The sequence below is a fragment of the Perognathus longimembris genome, chromosome 2 (assembly GCF_023159225.1).
Source record: "Perognathus longimembris pacificus isolate PPM17 chromosome 2, ASM2315922v1, whole genome shotgun sequence".
NCBI classification, from domain to species: domain Eukaryota; kingdom Metazoa; phylum Chordata; class Mammalia; order Rodentia; family Heteromyidae; genus Perognathus; species Perognathus longimembris.
The window spans coordinates 130,354,741-130,369,035 of NC_063162.1; the positions used below are offsets into that span (position 1 = coordinate 130,354,741).

Consider the following 14,295-nt stretch of genomic DNA (forward strand, 5'->3'; position numbering starts at 1 on the left):
CGCGCACAGGCCGGCCGGAGCGTGCATCCGCGCTCGGCACCGCCGCGCTCCGAGCGCTCAGACCGCGGCCGCCGTAGCCCACAGAGGACTCCAACTCCGGCCCGCCGGCGTGCGCCCGGGTCTCCGCACCGCCGCGCACCGCCGCGCACCGCCGCGCACCCCGCTGCCCTCCGGATCCTCTGAGCGCTCTCAATCTCCCTCTCCCTCTCTCCCTCTTTCCCTCTCCCTCTCCCTCTCCCTCTCCCTCTCTTTCTCTCTCTCTCTCTCTCTCTCTCTCTCTCTCTCTCTCTCTCTCTCTCTCTCTCTCTCTCTCTCTCTCTCTCTCTCTCTCTCTCTCTCTCTGTCTCTCTCGCTCACTCACACGCACACGCGATCTCATCTCACATCAGTCTACACACTGGAGGAGAAGAACAGAGCCTTGCCTGCGCGCCCCCTCCCTGCCCACCCGCGCGACCAGGGACCCCGGACCGCCCGGCCATGCTAACCCTAAAGCGCTTCCTCGCCTGCCTGCAGCTCCTGAGCGTCTGCCGCCTGGGTGAGTGGTGACACCGCGCTGGGGGTCCTCTCCGGGATCCACGGGGCGCGTCCGTGGGGGTCTCTCCTAGTCTTTGCTGCCAGCAGCCGCCGCCGCCCTCTAGAGCAAGGAGGAAAAGGGGGACCGCCACCTCGGGGTCCCGCATCCGACCGGCGTGAGCTCCGTAGGGTATTTCCGCGCCCACTCCCCAACTCCGGAGCCATGGTGTTCCCTGTGCTCGAGGGGGGATCCATGCCCGGACCTTGCCAGAGGGGAGATTCCGGGTGAGGATGCCTGCCCCCCACCGCTTGCGTCCTTCCTCTTGGGCAGAGTTTGCAAAATAGCCTTCTTAGGTATACTAGAGACGATCAATAACTGAGCAGCAGTACCCTCGCGGTGAGGGGCTCCCCACTGCCCTGTGGGGTTTTAAGCTAGGAGTATTGGCGTTGTGGATTGAAGTAGAAAATGCACGTGTCTGACGCGAGTGAATTTGCACACGAACACCTGAAAGGCAGTTCCAGCCACAACAAGCAGCGACCTGACTTTCCAGTACTGTTGTTTTCTTTTTTCTTTTAGTACTTTTAGTTTATTCATTCAAGTCCAGGCAGTCACTCTAGAAAAAAACAAAAAAAAAAAAAAACTTTCAATCAGAATCGCTATCAGTATTCTTTCTGCCCCTGCTGCCAGAGTCCGCCCACCGCAGCAGGTTGATGTCTTTTGTCTAGCACCTTCCAGGGTTACACACGTAAAACTAGCTTTGCATTCTGAAGTAACCCCTTTGACTATTTACCTGGATTGCCGATTCCCTCCCCCCTCCCCCCGAAGAACGGGAAAGACGATTTTGCTGGGGAGGGGGGTTGCATTTAATGAAAGAAATGTCTCTTCTCTTTCCTCAAGCTTTTCAATTTGAATGGAATGCAATGCATGGTTTGGAGGCATGAACTTGTCTATGACATATAGGTGCCTGGGTATGAGTGTTTCACTCTTTTCAGTTAGAATAATCCTGCTAAGTTTTTATTTGGTTCATAATAACGAATGCATTCAACCTGCATTTTGATGAATGGGACCTCACTTGGTACAGTGGCCTGTACACGCAGAAATTATTTTCAAGTTATAACTACAAGGAATTGTATTGCAACTGTGGTGATAATTGCCCATTATGTCCATTGACATGACAAATTCTGAACGTCTTGTGGAAAGTGTGCGGGGCTCTTGAGATGCATCGGGGAGGCAGGTGGCCTATTGAAGTTTGTGCTCCTGTCTTGATTGACTCCAGACCTTCACAGTTGGTTCTGGAAAGGAGAATACACTTTTGTTTGAAGTCATCAAACACACACCTGTTGAATTTACATTTCTGCATTTCTGTTATAGACAGATTTAACCAACAAAGTCAGACACTCTAGATACTGAAATTATTATTTGAGCAAAGCTCAAATTGTTAGAGAAACAAACCAACTATTGCTTTGAACCTCATCAAAACCACATTATATAAAATACATGATACACTCTTGGAGATAAGAATTCCTACAAAAATTCATATGCCACATACATTTTTCTTATTGCATTGTGCAGTTCCTGATGTTCAGTATATTCACAAAGTTGGGCAACCATTACTATTAATTCCAGAGCACTTTAGCCAACCCCAAATGAAACTCCATGCTCATTAGCTGTCATTTTCCATCTCCCTAATACCATCTTCTGATACTATGATCTACTTCCTGTCTGTATAGTCAGATACATATAATTAAGTAATAGGTGTTTTTTTTTCAGTCTAGTTGCGTTTACTTAACATATTTTTAAAGTTCATTCATGTTTTAGCATATAACCATTCCTTTATGTGACTGCGTAATATTCCATAATATGACTGTTCCACATCAGGGAACTTTTTTTTTTTCTCAGAAAAACATTACTTGTAGTCTATTTTTGTTTGCAGAGCATTCAGTTTAGTGGACATTTTCTTTAACTCTTGGATGATGTGAACTTTAAAGGAAATAAATTTATTGTTTTTTAGATTATCCCAAGCATTTGTAATTATGCTGAATGTAAGCCTATATTGGAACTAATATGTCTTATTGTTATTGTTTTGAAACTAAGTGATGACTATTTTGCATTCCTCACTGTTTACCATTAGGTCAACAGGCTGGCATGGATGTATGTGCAACATCAACGTGACACGTTGTATTTTGGAAAACTGAGGCACATTGCCTACAAATGAGAAATTCAGTCTCATCTTCAATTATTTTTTCTTAAAGCCTAAGATTATTGTTTGAGTGGCTATTTTTTTCCTTGCAGCCATGGAGGGGGCATGGAACACTTACATGTGTTCTATGGAGATCTGAGGACTGACTGAGCCTTGCTTTGCAGGATGACAGCTGTGATGCAGTTTGATGACTGTTCTTATCGTCATCCAGGAGCAAGTCGTAGAGATTGCTGGGGTAGTGTAGTGGTCTTTGTTGGTGATTATGAGTGTCTATGAGCAGGGCATTGTCACTTTTGTGCCCCCCATCCAGATTATTTGAATTGGGAAAACAGACCAACTGCTTTTTTTTTCCCCAAGAAATTCTGAACAGATAGAAAATATCATTAGAAAATGTAGACTGGAACAGATTCATTTTTCTTGCACTCTACAGGGGTAATAAAGGGACAGGGTGCAGTGACTTTCCTGTAAGGAGGCCCAACTATGAGTCACAAAGTGCAGTGATGAGGTGTTTTAACAGCTTGTAAGGAATCATTACTTTCATTAATGAAAACTGGGTATCTTTATATTAAATTACTTATAATACTGTAAGATGCACTAAATTCAAGTGTTTAAACATTTTGGCGAAATATGCATGGAATCAGATTTTGAACTTTGTAGTTACATCTTATTACTTTAGGAACCACATTAAATACAGATCATACTTAAGACTTCTTCAATAATTAATTACCTCACTTATTAATACTGCATATGGATTTAATGGAATTCAATATGTTGTGAATGTCAGCTGGACCAATTTATCATCCAAAACCCAAGCATAATCACAAATAGAAAATAGTTGTGTTCCCCTCCCCAACTCTTCTCAATTTAGACAATTAATCATTTTTCATGAGCAGAGTATGTGTTCTTTATTTCATTTGCCCTCCTTTTTATACAGACTGCAGTTACTTCCTCCCAGGGAAATTTGCCAGGATAAATCATTTCATTGACAAATTGATTTCTGCTCTCATGTCTGCACTAGAGATCAAGAGTCTTGCTTAAAATTTTATGAGGTGCACTGGGCACAGGGTGGCTCATGCCTGTAATCCTAGGTACTCAGGAGTCTGAGATCTGACGATCAAATTAAAAAACAACAACAACAAGCTAGAAGTGGAGCTGTGGCTCAAGTGGTAGAATGCTATCCTTGAGTAAAAGAAGCTCAGGAACAAAAATCCATGCCCTGAGTTCAAGCTCCAGGGCTGGTGTTCTCTCTCCTCTCTCTCTCTCTCCTCTCTCTCTGTCTCTCTCTCTGTCTCTCTCTCTCTCTCTCACACACACACACACACAAATTATGAGCTATATTTCCCCATCTTCCTCATTCAAAAAACATTTAAGTTATGTCTAACCTGAGAGCATTGCTTCACCCCCAATTTACCAACTTTTTCACATGGTAATGTGGAAATAGAGCCCCTCACTTGGGACCAGAAAACCTCAAAGGACTTGATTAACAAGATGAGAATGTATTTCATTTCCACCTGCCATCTACTTGAACATTTACCTGTATACTCCCAGTGCTGGCATGGTATAGCTGTTTTCTCATTTCATTTTTCCCTCAAATCCTTTAAAGCAGAAGTTTTCATTCTGTATGTTTCACAGAAGAGGGAGCAGGGGGCAGCCAAGTGATTTGTCTAACATTAGACACAGCTTGTGTTCATCCATATGTCCCATCTAATTCCAAGGACTGAGAAATCATCCTCTTTTCATTCCCAGAAGATCAGTCAGCTGCTTGGAATTTACTAACTTGCTTTGCATAGGGTATGATGCTGCACTTGACAGTCTTGTTGCTTTCATGCAGGGTCCTAGGGGGCTTTCTCCGTAGGTACCCATGTGATATGCTTTTCCTTTTTGAAATTTCAAAGCATAATTTATTATTTTTAAATAAAAATTTATTCCCACATATCAACATCATCTTGAAAGTTTTTGACAAATACATACAGTCATGTCATGACTATCATGGTCCAGGTATAAAACAGCTCCATCCCTGCTACTGTAACTGCTCCGCTAGTGCATGGTTGCTAGGAACTAGAAATCGACCAGCACATGGACATACAGTCCTAATACTCAAGGTGTTTGCTATCCAGTTAACCTCATCTAATAGCCACAGTGAAGACCTTCTTTAAATCTTTACAGTGTGTTTTTCCATTCACAATTAGTTGAGACTTTGTTTCCCAGCTTTATTTAATTGTTAAATGTATTAACTATTGAATATTTTAAGATGTTTCCCCTTCTATTAGGCATGCTAATGGTGGATAGACTGGAGACATGGCTCAGAAGTAGAGTACCTGTCTAGTACACATGAAGTTGTGAATTCAAACCTTCGAACATAGAGAGATAGAGACAGATAGCAGACAGATAGACAGAGACAGATTGAGAACTAGTCAACCAACCAGCCAAATTAGCACCAACTCAAACTAGACATAGCTATATTTCCATTTTGCTTCGACTTGAAATATTTTATTGGAACTAAGCCCTAGCAGGAATTTCAGTTTCAAAAATGCATCTCTTTTTATCTGTACTTGGAATTCTTTAGAGACAAATGTAACATATAGTATTATCTAGTAAGGAAAAAATTTATTTTATTTTCTTGCACCATCCTAAACACTTAGGCTTTAAAATTATGTTGTCCGTTATTATAGGTACAGTGTGGTTCTTTCACTTAAAATCTACCAGAATAAAATCATTCAGTGCCCTTGGCAGCATAGCCACAATTCAAGCACTCAGTGTTCCAGTCTCTAGTGAATACCACAAGGGATAGTATGTATATGGAGCATTTCCATCTCTCTGAGCCGCTGCTGCACAGCACTGGTTTAGGACAGAAGCATGAAAAAAAGTAATGATTGATAGTACTCCTAAGAAGTCCATTCAACTGCAAAATGGTCTTGTTACTAAAATTATTTGAAGCATTGATAAGTGGGAGTTATTTTGGGCTTGTTATGGTGACCAGACAAACATCACAGAGTTATACAGGGTGAGGAAAGTTTAATGGCCACTTTGTGGCCTTTGTAGACTGGAGTCGAACAGCTGGTGCATTGGAAGTGAGTGGTCTGTCTCAGAGCACATTTTCCACAACTTGTTTCAGCAATTTATTCATTTGTAACCCACCATAGTCCCATTCCTTGGTCAGCATCTAGGTTGACCTTTTCATCTTTATTGCCACATTTGGCACCAGAACTTCACTTTCACTGATTCTCTCAGGAATAGATATACATGTCACCTAAATCTTATGTGTGCATGAAATGTAAAGCTCTTGTGCAGGAATGATCTTGACTAAGTATTTAATTCAGGATGAGTGGCCTAAGTGAGTCTTGGATATGCTCCAGTAGGTCACAGCATCAAGTCTGTGAACGTCTCTCTCTCTGTGCTGTGTGTTGGCAGCAGCAGGAGGGGGTGGCAGTGGGACTAAGAGTAATCTGAGATGAGAAATGAAGCATCTTGAAACCACAAAGATTGTGTTTGCAGGCAGCTGAAAACTGTGGTGTTGGATAAATCCTATCTACTCAAACTGACTATGAACAATAATGGACCAAGACAAGGCAAAGGACACCACATGCACTTGTAGCTTTCAGATACATATATTTTTAGAGTTTGTCTATAATTTTATCTTTCATCCCAGAAAATGATATGCAGCATGTAGTTTAGTCCTTCTCCTAGTAGACTTTCAGAAAATGTTTTTATAAGGTTATTGATTCCATTAAAATTTTTTATTGTAAATTTGATGTACAGAGGGGTCACAGTTACATAAGTCATGTAATGAGTACATTTCCTTTTGAACAATGTCATCACTTTCCTCATTTTCTCCCAGTTTTTTTTTCCCCTCATGATTCCCCCTTTTCCCAAGTTGTATAGTTCATTTTCTCCATGGTATCTAGTAAGTATCACTGAATTCAGATGAAATGGAGCAATAGGGTGAGTTAGAAATTCTTCCACAAAAGAAAAAACAGACCTACTCTTTGTTATGATCACTGCTTAATTTTCTCTTCATCAGCCAATATCACTTCCCTTTTCTTCCCTTCCTCTTCCTGTTTTTTCCCTTCATTTTCCCCTCCTCTCTCTTTTTCTTTCTCTGATGTCATTTCCTTTTTATATTTACTTCCATTGAGCATGAATTTACAATAAATAGATTTTTCTTAGAAAGCTATAAAGCATTTGATAGGGAAGAGAATGATGCCATATGATTATATTAATAAAATATTTTACATAATTTGTAGGATTCTGTAGTTAATATAAATTTTAAAGTGTTGGTTAGTAGTGGTTTCTGGTATAAATAAACACTACTATGTTAAAATAAGCTGATTGTTTTTCTGCTGATATTTGCCCACAGATATTAGAGTAAACTCAGTTATGGAGCATAGTGGTATGTGGACATTCTGGCATTATTCAGAAAGCATAAATCAACTTATAAGCACATTATCAAGAGATAATATTTTATCAGTTTCCTTGGAAATAGGATTTCATATATTGAGAAAGAATAATTTATTAATTAGTAGGCAATAAGGAAGTTCTGTTAGGCTGTTTAAAACAATGACTAGAACCACAAGTATTTTTTCATTCTTGGAAAATTATTCTATTCTTTTCTCTATTCTTTCCTGCTTAGCACTCCAGATTGTTTTTTAACTCTCACTAAGACTGACTGAATTCTTTATTTCTTGAACCCTAAAGCACAGTCATATTCACCTAAAAATACTAACCTATTCCCTGAACTGATTAACTCAGTATTCTGGGATAAATGAGATGCTTTTTAAAATGACTTCTTTAAGCAGAGATCAAGGTCATAATCACAGACCTACTTGCATGCTGGGAAAATACTGGGCAAATATAAGCCACCTTCTCAGTGTCTTCATGCTGTTCTATCATATCCTCCAATTAAAAATAACCTTTTATTATATTACATATATACAATATTTACCTACCTAATACATTTTCTCTTAAAAAGAATGTGTAAAGGTGTTAACTACCACAATAAGTTGTTCAAAATCAAAGTTTTCCAATAGGAACTATCAGGATGTGTGGGCTATCGTTGTTGTGGCTGTTACAGTGTTCAGAAAAAGTGACATCCATTTGACCTTAGCCAGGAGTTCTCAATCCTGGAAGAATTTCTTACTTATCTGCTGTTCTGGATTAAATGCATGCTTCCTCTTCAGCATTCATGTGTTGAATCCCTAACTGTCAACTCGGTGGTATTTGGAGATGAGGTCATTTAAGGGATACATAAGTCATGAGATTTAAACTACAATGAATGAGATTGGTACTTCTAAAAGAAGTAGAAGGGACAAGAGCTCTATCTTTTTGCATAACCTAAGGACACATGGCAAGAAAACAGTCATTTGCAAACCAGGGAGTGAGCCCTTAGAAGTCAGGACAACAGCCCACGAGTCTGCAAGCCAGACATCAGGAGACATGTGGTAATCAAATCTGTCATCCTCTTGAAATTAAACTTTCTAGCCTCCAGAACAGTGAGAAACACACATCCATTGTTGTAGCCACCAAATCAGTGGTACTTTATTATAGTACTCTGAGCTCATTAATGTACTTGAATAACTTCTAGATCATACTGATGCCTGGTTTTCAAATCAGATACATCATAATGTGCAGATGCTGGGCTTAGACACAGATATGTTCTTCAAATTCCCCAGGTCATTGCAGAACACAAGTAGAGTTTAAAAGCACAAATCTAGGCCAACCTCATGATACTACTAATCTTAATTTATTTGTCTTAAGGTTGAGATAATGTCACAAAGCTAGTGACATGGGACAAAGGCCCTGGAAAACTTCCCATTTCTTCTTAAGGCCGTTTCAGTTTCAGAGTAACTGGAGAAGATGACAAAGAATGACACTGGCTGCCCTCCTAGTCTGCAAGCCACCCTTTAGGAAACCAGGGAGTCTTGGAGGTGCTCCAAAGGTCCAAGTCTCTTAGCAGGTGAGGGAAGACAAGCAAACCAGCCTTGGAGATGTGAAGAGTCCTAAGGCTATTTTAGGACACAGGCACACATATATCTTTCATTTTTCCAAGGATACATAGTATTTCTTTTTTCATGAATAATTTGTTAAAATTAGTTATTGAGGTTTTTTCCTTATGACGTAGAGATTTAACTACATGTTTTATTTTTAAGTGTCAGTGATTTACTTCATGTCTTGTGCCTAAGATAAAATTTCTTTTATTTACCATATCTAGATTTATACTGTATTTGAGAAGCATCAGTAATTCCATTTAAGTGATATTGTGTTATTTTAGATGGCCCAAATGACCACTTTAATAAACTTTTAACAGTCAATAATGATCATATAAGCATAAACCAGTGCAATAGATCTTTATTGAGCATCTTCTAATAATAAATAGTGCTCTCAAAAAGGATTCCTCTTCTGGCCTGTTAATCCTTCACAATATGGAAAGGTACATACATTAACAGAGTTTGCAAAGCATGGGCATATCAGATGAATGGGGGACATATTTAGTCAAACATTCACACCTGGGAAGGTTGGTAGGCGATGGCATTGAATATAGACCCTATAGGAAGCACAGACAAGGATTCAGCATCATTTTGGAGACAAATGGCATCAGAGAGAGAAACAAAGGTGCATACAGAAGCATTGAGGAGACAGTGACTGGAATGTTTGGAGGGAAGGAACAATGAGGAGGGGGATATTTGGAGTGCTACAAAGACTCCTAGCAGATAAGATTCCAATGGCTAACTGAAGATTTGGGGATGGAAAGTCATCTATTAGACAATGGAGAACGCAGTCAGATTGCTCGAACAGATCTCCATATTCTACAAGTGTTCTCAGGCAGCAGAATGCAGGGTGGACTGAAGCAGAGTAAGAGCATGCATTACTCATTACTCTCACTTGACTACGTTTGTGTTCAACAAGCAATTTTGAGTACTTAACATCATGTGATTTAAATATAATCTGTAAAATTGGCATAACTGATGTGGCTCAGTGCCTTTATCTGGAGAATGAGGCATGGGTGACCTTCAAGGAATGTCTTCCCTTCTGGGAAGGTGAAGATGTACTGGCGAACACAAGGAATCTGGGGAAAATCCAGGAAGGAAATGTGAGGCAGCAAACATAATATTACAGAAGAAATAATTTGGAAATAAAAGAAAATGAGAGAGATGGGGAGGGAAGTAATTTGAAGCCTGCATATTTAATACATAATAATTCTAAATGTTTGTGACATTGTTATATAGGAATTGAAGGTAGACATTCTTCTAAACTGGTTAACTCAGCACACTGTGTAGCAATAAAGGGACATTGTTGGGCTAATTAAGGTTACCCATTTTAGCAGAGATATTGTATAGTTATACCAAGATAATTACTTTTTTTAAACACAAATGTATTTGGGCATATTGGTAGTGTCAAGATAATCCATAGTGTCCATCTCAGCTATGCCTACAGTCCTAGCACTCAGCTGGCTGAAGCAGGAGAATGGCAAGTTCAAGGCCAGCCTGGGATACAAAGTAAGCCTCCATTTACATTGTAAAAATAAATATGAAAGAAAAGATGGGCTTTGTTAAAATTATTTCCTTTATTCACCTGGATGTTTGTCCTGTGTCCAATAGCACTCCATAGACCACTGTGGTGTCTCAGGCAACAGTTCACTTACACTGAATTCAGATTTCTTGAAATAAACCATATCCATGGCTCATTAAACCACTGTCTTCGTGGATGACAACTTGTTCTTTTGCATAAAGATAGTATAATGGAAAATTATCCATAAAGTCAGCTCCCCAGGTTTTGTTTATAAGTTGATTTTAGCTGTTTTCTGCTTTAGGAAAAATACAATCATTTTTTGTTACTTCTATATATCTCTTAAGAAACATCAAGAACACAAGGTGTGATAAATAATCCATGAGCCCTTAATAATTCTTAAGTGTAATTGTAGTGCGTAGCTAGATTTCTTTTTTCCTTTTTGAGGTAGGATCTTGCTATATAGTTCCGGCTGCCCTTAAACTTATGTTCCACCAGCCTCAGCCTTGTGAGTGCTATCATTACTGCGATATACCATCATGCCCAGACATTTTGAGATGGCCTTTGTCTTCTTCATATATATATATATATATATATATATATATATATATATATATATATGTTAGGTGGAATATCCATTGCTTTTTTTTTTTAATCTTGAGTCAGTACTGCCTTCTCCAAAGGATTTGAGTGCAATGAGGTCACTGAAACTCAGTTTAGTAGCTATTCATTGAGTAATTACAATGGGCTTGGACTTTAATGAACACTTCTCTTTGAACAGTTTATCTGGTGGGAAAATGTGCCTTGGTAGAACCCAACCATAACAGAGAGTAAGAAAATTAATGCTAGACTGCTCAGATCCAATTACGTCTATGGGTAGTTAGAGAGAGTAAAAAGAAAGATGTAAGTTCATTATAAAAAATCTTAGTCAGGAGCCAATACCTGCAATCCTAGCTACTCAGGAGGTTAAGATCTAAGGATCATGTTCAAAGACAGCCTGGACAGGAAATCCCATGACATTCTTATCTCCAGTTAACCACCAGAAAACCAGAAGTGGAGCTGTGGCTCAAAGTAGTAGAGCACTAGCACCCAAACCTTGAGTTTAAGCACCACGAGCAAGAAAAAAAAGGTTTGTGTAACAATTGGTTGGGTTTTACATCTCTACTATAAAATGTGCTTAGTTCTCTCCAATATTCTACCTGTGAAGTTCAAAATAATTGTAAAAGAGGAACTGCATGAGCATAATAAATATGATAAAATAGTTTTATTACATATTCTCTTCAGCACCTAATGATAGGAAAATGGCACATAATTTGCAGAATCAAGCTTGCCCTAACTTGAGGCTATTTGAGAGAGGTAGCTTGTATTCCATATCTGAGGTAAACTTTAGGCGGTAAAATTTCACAGGATTTTAGCTACTTGGAGGGGTTTTGAACATAGGCAGCAATACCGTCTGCACAATGAATTTCTCTGAAGGAAGCATAAGGAGTGAAATTACATTTGATTAGCCAAGATTGGCATGGGCACGGTTCCTGAAATCCTTTACTATGCAGCACAGTCTGGGTACCAAGCATCCTTAAGGAAACACCCAAATATAGATTATCTGCCTTGCCTGTGATTCCACATAATTTTCTTCCCAAGACTTTATGTACATTCTAACTATTCAGTGTTCTTGGCAAGATTTATCAAGAAAACACAAGATGTTTGTATGTTCTTTAGTAAATTATTCAAAACTGTATACCAGTCTCTTCATCCATGGTGAAATGCATATAGGAAGGTCTTACAATTCCTTTTCTGGAGGGAGCTATTCAAGACCTCCTCCTTCCCCTAGAATCATAAGTATTGCTGTTGCAGTGGTTTGGTATCAGGGGTAAAACCACCGGAAAGAAAGACAAAAGAAAAAGGGCATAATTTTACATGGTATGTTGAAAATAACAACAATAATGATAAAACACTTGTTTCTACACAACTCATGAGGGGAGGAAAATGGGGAGGGGAGAGGTGGGGGGAAAAATGAGGAAGAAGGTAACAAGTTGGAAAAGAAATGTATGCACTGCCTTAGTATGAAACTGTAACCCCTCTGTACATTATTTTAACAATAAAAAATGAAAAAAACAGATCAGTAACGATTAAAAAAATTAGAATTGTATAGCATCTGTCAGTTTGGGGGGGAAATCGTTTAGCTTTTACAATCATAACAAGAGATGAAATTGTATTAAGAGACAATGGTATTCATCCAAGCAAAGATGAAATACTCAACCCAGTAGTCTCCCCATTGATAATCTCAGCTTCCGAGTCCTTTTCTCAGGAGGCAATTGGGTCTTCTGCTCTTAAAGTATACCTCTGTGTAGCAAATTTTTACTAAAACACACTTACACGCACAAGGGGAGTGCTGGATTTTAAGCACAGTCCCTAGATTTTAGTACTCTGTCTGCTGGAGATTTGTTTGTGGAATTGCTGCAGAACAGTAACTAAAAGTAGGTCATCAAGGAGAGATTGATTTGAGCCATTTGCATGGAAGTAATTATACTTGATTACTGCATTCTATAGTAATCTAACATGCCAAACACACAGTTTCAATATGAAAATACTAGTATATGCACTTATAACCCTACTTAGGATTTGTAGATTGAAGTTCCAACTGATTGACCTCACAAAAGTTCTTCTATATACTCAAACAGAAAGAATGAAAAGGCTTCATTACATATCATATGTGTGTTATTAATTCACCCAGGTACACATGATAGTTGATAAACATATAGATGAAAAATTTCACTGTATGCAACAGAACATACACACAGAAACACATATGCACATACAACCATGAAAACAGTAACACATCTGTTTGCTATTAACCTAGAAGTCCTCACCATTCAATTCCCTTGCCAAAATGTACACAGTTCAATAAACATCCTACAGTTACTACTTGATATAAAATATTTGTTTTTCAAGGCCAATATGGAAAGACTTTTTATAAGTGTGTAGCAATGGGCATTGGGATGCTTTAAGGAACATATGTCCCAAGAGAGGGATTTCTATTTTCCATCAATCTAGGGAAGAAATCTTCTGCAGCTGACTTTACTTTTGAAACACAATAGCGATATGCCAGGGTCTCCAACCATAAAAATCTTTGAGAAAAGAATAGAAAAGGTTTTATGCTTATGAATGACACCGTGTTATCTTGTGTTATCATCATCTCACAGTTTTGCACAGGGTACAGGCTATATTGCAGTTGGTACTGCTTATTTAGTGAGTGACAGTAAATGTTTGTGGCATGTATTTATAGCATTTCTCCAAAGCAACCACTTTAATATATACAGTAAGACCTATCCAGAATATACAGTAGGATCTATCCAGGCAACTGTTAAACATTACCACGACCTCTACTCATTTCGCATACTCTTTAGCAGAATAAGGAACTTGGGATCCCATTTCCAGCCTTCAGAATTAGAATTCAGTTCGGCCTCAAGTTCACTTAGTCCCTCTTATTTTTAAAAAGGTAAAGTGAAAGTGGGTCAATCAAATCACATTCTCATTTCAACAGGTCCAAGAGGCTATATAGATTTTGAACTGGATTGGCACACCATCATGGACAGCTTCCTAAGAGCTTTTTTATTTTCTTACACTTGGCATTCAGAGTTTTAAGAAAGAAAATTAAGTGATTCGAATAGAGTACAATAGTGAATGCAGAAAAAGGGAAGAACGATGACTGTAGCCAGAAACATGAGAGAAAGAGAACTATTAAGTTTCTTTATTCTATGTAGCGGTGGGAGAATCTACTTTTTGGCCTGCACAGCGGATGCACCATTTCACTGGGTAGGTTTTCCCTATGTTTCCTGTCAAGACAGGATCTTAATGAAACAAAACGATACCGGATCCCTTTCGCTAACACCTCTTCATCCCTCCAACACCCCAGCCAGGGCCAGCCAAGAGCATTTCTCTTAGTTCTTTTTATTCTTTTTAACCAAGAACAAGATCTGAGATATGTGAGATCCTGTTTGATTCAAGCTTAGAGAAACACTCTGTTTCACAGCCATGGGTTACCTGTGGCTGTCAATAAAGGATTTTCAGAACCTTA

General features: G+C 39.0%; 1 protein-coding gene across 5 annotated transcripts in view; it reads left to right on the top strand.

Moving 5' to 3' along the window:
* Window positions 1-305: 305 nt before the first annotated feature.
* The window catches only part of Ptprz1 (protein tyrosine phosphatase receptor type Z1), a 143,340-nt gene continuing 129,350 nt past the window's right edge, over window positions 306-14,295 (top strand). For 4 of the 5 annotated variants that reach the window (XM_048340129.1, XM_048340131.1, XM_048340130.1 and 1 more), the window contains exon 1: window positions 314-535. In XM_048340129.1, the coding sequence (XP_048196086.1) occupies window positions 478-535 (58 nt within the window). In that variant the 5' untranslated portion in view covers window positions 314-477. Of the gene's footprint in view, window positions 536-14,295 lie in introns of all 5 variants that reach the window. The other variant, XM_048340128.1, reaches the window with a different exon arrangement.